Source organism: Macaca mulatta, chromosome 2 (assembly GCF_049350105.2).
Source record: "Macaca mulatta isolate MMU2019108-1 chromosome 2, T2T-MMU8v2.0, whole genome shotgun sequence".
Taxonomy (NCBI): domain Eukaryota; kingdom Metazoa; phylum Chordata; class Mammalia; order Primates; family Cercopithecidae; genus Macaca; species Macaca mulatta.
The window spans coordinates 57,429,149-57,435,148 of NC_133407.1; the positions used below are offsets into that span (position 1 = coordinate 57,429,149).

Sequence of the window (6,000 nt, forward strand, 5' to 3'; positions counted from 1 at the left end):
TTTAATGGCAATAATGAATGGGCTTATCTAGGTAAAAACAGAGGGAAGGAATAGGAAAGGCTGGGGCAAGGGTGCTGTGTTCCTGTGTGGTAAGTCGTCCTCTCTGCTGGGTTGGAAGGATGCACATGGGGATGAAGGTGGGGTGACAGCGACAAGCGTCTGTAGATTCAGGCTGCTGTGAGAGAAGAGACTTTTTTCCCCCAGGTGTTGGTCATGAAGCATTTTTTCTTAAGAATGTAGAGTGGCACAGTAGAAACTGACTTTGGTTTGAATTGCTTGCCTCTGAACTTCTGTCTGATCTTAGCATCCTTCAGATGGGCTTTTGGGAGGATTACGTGGAATAGTGGATGTCGAGTGCAGTGTCTGACCTGTACCTGTGTTTAATAAATACATAACAGAGTTAAAAGTATGTGTGTGGTGGGGGCAGTATTTTATTAATTGTAATTTTAATACTTGCTCAAAATAAAAAACTAGGGTGACTTCAATATGTAGAAAAGTGCTTGCTTATCTGAAACTTTTGATCCTTCAGTTGAATAATGATTTTTATGTAATTATAGCTTAATATTATATTAAAAGTATTGATCATTTTTCCTGTACTCATTAAACCATTGTAAGCATTTGGGAACAGTGTAAAAATAGCCAAAGAATTTCTCTTTTAGTCAGGCTCATATTTGGCAAAAGTTGTATGAGGGATGAGACAACTAAGTATGTCAAGTTTCTCATCTTTTCTGAAAGGTTTGAGTGTGTGGGAAGGGAAGTGAGAAGCAAGCAGAGAAATTAGTAGGATTTTTAAAAAATGAAATTAATGCTTTTGAAACATTAAACATCAAATTATAGGTATGATAAATACCTTTTGGGGTTATAATGTGTTAGTGTAATCAGCTCCTTATTAACTTTGAAACTGTCACAGGAGAAGTTCCTTTTAATCAATAATGAGCCAAGTTCATTCAGACTCTTTTGACAATGATTACTAGTCTCCGACTTATTTTAGACTTTCCAGATTATCTCTTTTAAGCTCTCACCCTGTTTTACCGTACCTCTCTGAAGAATCTCTCGTTTTCTGGGAATGGCTTTGCATTGACTGTCTAGAACACACTCCATTCTGTGTTTTTACACCTTGAATCTCAGTTGGATCTGTCCTCTGTTTTAGGAGCGAGCGAGCCCGCTGGATAACTGCCCTGGGACACAGCAGCGGGAAGCCGCCTGCAGACCGAACCTGTAAGTTCTCTCAAGGGGAAGCCCACTTGGGAACATGGACAGGCTCTGCCCCCTGCTGGACGCTGGGTTGCTAATGAGTTACACTCAATACTCAGGCCTGTTTCTTCCAAGGCTTCCTTCCTTCTGCTTTACACCGGAAGTGTGTGGTCCTTGTTTTGGAAGTCAGGGGGTCTGAAGTCAAATCCGAGGTGCATTTCTTTGTTGTGTTAACATGGCAAATCATTGCTTAGCATTACAGAGCCTATTTAACACCATCTGCAAGTCAGTTACACCATTATATAAAACATGGGGTTATTGTGAAGATTAAGTTAAATAATCTATGTTAAAAGCCCTACTTGAACTATAAAGCTCTTAAATCTTTAGCTGTTATCAAATGGGCAATAGTTGATAATGTTTAAGCCTTCTCCATACTGACAGTCTGGATTTAAGCTGGAAAGTATTTTTAATCTAAAAGAAAATTACTTAACAATTATTTTCGACCTTCTAAGAAAGTGTGTTTCATTATTTAGAGAATTTCCGAGGTGCAGTAAAGGGTGGTGGTGTGTGCCTATTAGCTTCCTAACTGATGCTGTGGTTCCTTAGATTGTTACAGTTGCAAGGTCAAATCCACAGAATTAGGGCAAAACGTCACTATCTTGGAACACTCAAAAATTATAGCCTTAAGCTTAGATTAAAAGCCAAAATGACTGGTTTGAAAGTTCCCTAAAATCAAGCTTTGTATGAAAAAGCAAATTAAGAAGTCACATGTCAGCATTTCTGAGGAGCTCTAACATGTCTTCTCAGCTTTTGGTTGGAGCTCATTTTATTTCTAAACTTTTTTGTGGAAGCTTTCATGTGCTGCTGTTGAGATGGGGAGACACTCTGATGACAGCCAGGAGAACTGTGTCTGTTGCAGATTTTGCATGGCCTTGGCACATCAGCAGCTCTTTCATGCCTCAGTTTCCCTAATGCAAAATGGCTGTTTTCTTCTCCATTGTGTGACATGACTAATGACTCCTGATCAACCTGTTATTGAGGGGATTCATGCATCATAAAAGGCCTCGCAAATCTGAGCTTCTAAAATTCTAAAGCATATAGCCAAGCAGGGGAGCTGCTAGAAAAGACGTTCTGCTTTTTGTTTGAAGCCCAACTTGTTTCTCTCAATGCTGGGCCTGAATTGCAGAGAAAAATGAGTAAGTGTACGCCATTAGATTGCACGTTTTTTCTCTGCTACTGAAACTATGTCCTCTTTGTGCCGCAGCACTGACGCAGGTGGAAATCATTAGGTCATTTACTGCCAAGCAGCCAGATGAACTCTCCCTGCAGGTGGCTGACGTCGTCCTCATCTACCAACGTGTCAGCGATGGTGAGTGGGAGCATTCTTACTGGGCACTCGTGGTCCAGGATGCAGAGTGCTATAGACCCGAGGAGTGTCATTTTGTCATCATTGCCCATATTCCAAATCTTGACATGTTAATGTTTGAGATCGCATACATGTACTGTCTTCTCATCTCTAAGGCTAATTTTGCTGCTTCTCTGTTCTTACTCCTTTCCTCTTCCCCAAGACTTTATTTCCTAAATCAGAGGCATAAAGATGACTTGGAGAAGTGTTTTGGGGACTTTGAAACATTTGTCTCTTCCCTTATGTGCTTTCCCTTCAGCTTTCTCATGTGCATCTGCCTCAGCTATCTACACTCCACGATTGATCTAATTTGGTTTTGAATGTAGATGCAGTCATATGGTTTGTTATTCAAAAGGAAACCATGAGGTTTTTTTTTTTTTCCCCAGTCCCCCAGTGACCTAGTTCTCATATCCAAATATTCATCCTTTCAAAAATATTGTTCTTCCTGCTATCCTTACCCAAAGCCTCTCGTTTCCTAGCTCAGCCCAGGTTCAAATACTCCCAGCCTTCTCACTTAATAAGGGCCTCTGCTCATGTCCTTTCCCTGCCATGTCATTCATTCCGCCTTGAAGCCTGTCCCTGTCCCACTTTCTCTTCTCACCATAGCATCTAGCCTGGGGAGGGATGCTGCCTCTCAGCTTTTTCATATCCTCCTTGGAGCCTGGCACACTCCAAATACTTGTTGTTTGATGTGAACTCTGTTCTTTCTGACAGGCTGGTATGAGGGGGAACGACTGCGAGATGGAGAAAGAGGCTGGTTTCCTATGGAATGTGCCAAGGAGATAACGTGTCAAGCTACAATTGATAAGAATGTGGAGAGAATGGGACGCTTGCTAGGACTGGAGACCAACGTGTAGTCTCTCAGATCGTCTTTTGTTACTGCAAGATTTGCACGACACTTACCGGGCTGATTGATTCTGGGCTAGTTTTATTGTTAATTTTATCACAGCCTATTTAATTAAAAGAATGAAAACACTTGCCTTTAAGCTGGCCAGGTTGTTCCGCTCTCTCATGAGAAGAACTTGGATACAGTGAGTTTGCACAGCTCAGTTTTTACCTAACCACACACCTGCAGACCTCCTGAGGTACACAGACTAGCTGAGCAGTTCACTTCAGGGATCAGGTCATCTCTGCTCCTCCTGGTTTCACCATGTTCTGGCAATAAAAAGCACGTATTATATCCTGGTTTTCTCCGTCCTTGCTTTACTAAGGTTACTGTCTCTTTAAACATCCTTGTATGGTTCTCCCCGTATTAGCAAGATTTTATATCTGTAAAGAATGTCCAGTTTTGTAAATATTTCCCTGCTTTTTTTTTTTTTTTCTTTTTTTACATCTGATTCTAATGCTTTGTTAACTTCAAAAGGAACTGGTAGAGTTCAGAAGATGAGCTGTTCTGTTTTTCTAAACCTCTTCCCAGGAAAGGGACATTGACACTTGAATTTTTGTCACCTTTTTCCTCACTAGAAGGAAAGTAGAAAGCCTCACTTTAGGATTTTTTTTTTAAAAAATCCATCTCACCCCATGTTAGTCTTAAATAAGTATAGACTAATTAACCTAAGCTACCTTTAACAATGTAGAATTTAGATGGTTTCACATATGTGAGAAAATCCTGAATATAGGACAGGGGTCCTGCTTTTTTTCCCCCACCTCTGCCACCCTGGCTAGAGTGTAGTGGTGTGATCTTGGCCCACTGCAACCTCTGCTTCCTGGGTTCAAGTGATTCTCCTGCCTCAGCCTCCCAAGTAGCTGGGATTGTAAGAGTATGCCACCACGCCCAGCTAATTTTTGTATTTTTAGTAGAGACAGGGTTTCACCATGTGGGCCAGGATGGTCTCTAACTCCTGCCCTCAAGTGATCCACCTGCCTCTGCCTCCCAAAGTGCTGGGATTACAGGCGTGAGCCACTGTGCCCAACCCACTTTCTAAAAAAAAAAAAAAAAAATTCTTCCCGAATGAGCTGATAAAAAACTGACGTGAGGCTGCTTTGCCTTCAATAATACCTGGTTTTCAGCTTTTCCAACTCGTTTCCAAATAGAAATTAGCTGGAACACACTATAGTACAAGGAAGGGAAAATTAGGCCTTAAAAGATACCAAGAAGTCAGCATGGTACCCAATTGAAACCTTTTGACCTTAGTGAGAATTCATTCTATTTGCACTAAAAGCCTTAACTTGCAGTATCCAGAGTCGCTCTTAACTGTTGAGTTTCTGTAGAACTTTGTCCACTAGTGCAGAGAGAGAGGTTATTTTAATAGTCGGTTTCATGGAGATGATGAAGAATGGGAGACTAAGATTGGGGAAATGATTTTTACTGGCAGCTATATATTCCCTATTTTCTTTAACAAAGGGATAAAACTTGGCAAAGTATACATTATTGGAGGACTCAAATCTGTATGTGACATGTCCCAGCTACTGTCTGCTAACTAGTTATCCAAATTGTAAAGCTACAGAAACCCAGTTGAGGGATAAGTGTGCCTGATTCACACAGCCTGCACCCTGCCACCTCGGCAATGAGCCAGTGTGGGGCACTGGGGACTTCTAACCCTTGAATTGCTCTTTTTGACCTGTGCATACATTCTAATTGTAAAATTTTAGACCGTGAGTACCTTGAGATCTGAGCAACTGTGTTAGTGAAGTAACAGCAATGGGCCACAGTGAAAGATGTGTTGGGGTTTTCAAAACAAGAATTCCGTCTCCTCTTTCATAATGTCACAGACATTTTAAAGGAGAGGCTAACAAGTTGTAATATAATCATGTTTTATTTAGGAAGGAAGGTAAATTTGTGCTTGCATGGGGATCATTTTGTATTATTTTTGCTAATACCCAGTTGAAGCTAAAAAGCAATTATATGAATCCTGTGAGTTAATTTATAAGAATGTTAAACAGCTTTGGAAATACGTGCATCTTATGAATCATAGCCTTATTTAGCAAGATCAATGCTGTGTATTAAAGTGTTGTTTTATGGCAAGTATTTAACACATTCAGTGTTTGATTTCAGCTGTGAATTGTCTTAACACAGTTTTTACAAACCTAGTTGTTTCTATGAACACCTGCTCTGAATTGTACATTGACTTCATTACTAAAGAACAAAAATGTTCATTTTTGTCCCAGTAAATTGAGACTGCTTGTATACTTTCAGAAAAATGTGAATTTATAAAGATTTTGTAGATACTTGTCCTTTTGTGCTGGTGTGATTTATTTTACTCTAGGTTGTTTTCAGTTAAGTATACAGTTTCCTGGATTTTTGGCCAAGTCAGAGCTCTATTTAAAAGGTATCTGTAGCTAACATTTCAGGGGACTAAGGTTTTCTCTTTGGGTGCGTGCTGGCATCAGCTGCCCTAGAAGACCAGAACATTTTTAAGAGATGGGTCATGCTGTTTCTTCTCGTAGTTGGCATAAACCTG

The 6,000-nt window shown here is 40.4% G+C and overlaps 1 protein-coding gene across 2 annotated transcripts in view; it reads left to right on the forward strand.

Annotated features, from left to right (window-relative positions):
• Window positions 1–5,770, forward strand: part of ARHGEF26 (Rho guanine nucleotide exchange factor 26) — a 137,984-nt gene extending 132,214 nt beyond the window's left edge. For both annotated transcript variants that reach the window (XM_015131841.3, XM_077994162.1), the window contains 3 exons: window positions 1,151–1,218; window positions 2,459–2,563; window positions 3,314–5,770. In XM_015131841.3, coding sequence (XP_014987327.3) covers window positions 1,151–1,218; window positions 2,459–2,563; window positions 3,314–3,456 — 316 coding nt within the window. In that variant the 3' untranslated portion in view covers window positions 3,457–5,770. The remainder of the gene's footprint in view (window positions 1–1,150; window positions 1,219–2,458; window positions 2,564–3,313) is intronic.
• The last annotated feature ends 230 nt before the right edge of the window (window positions 5,771–6,000 follow it).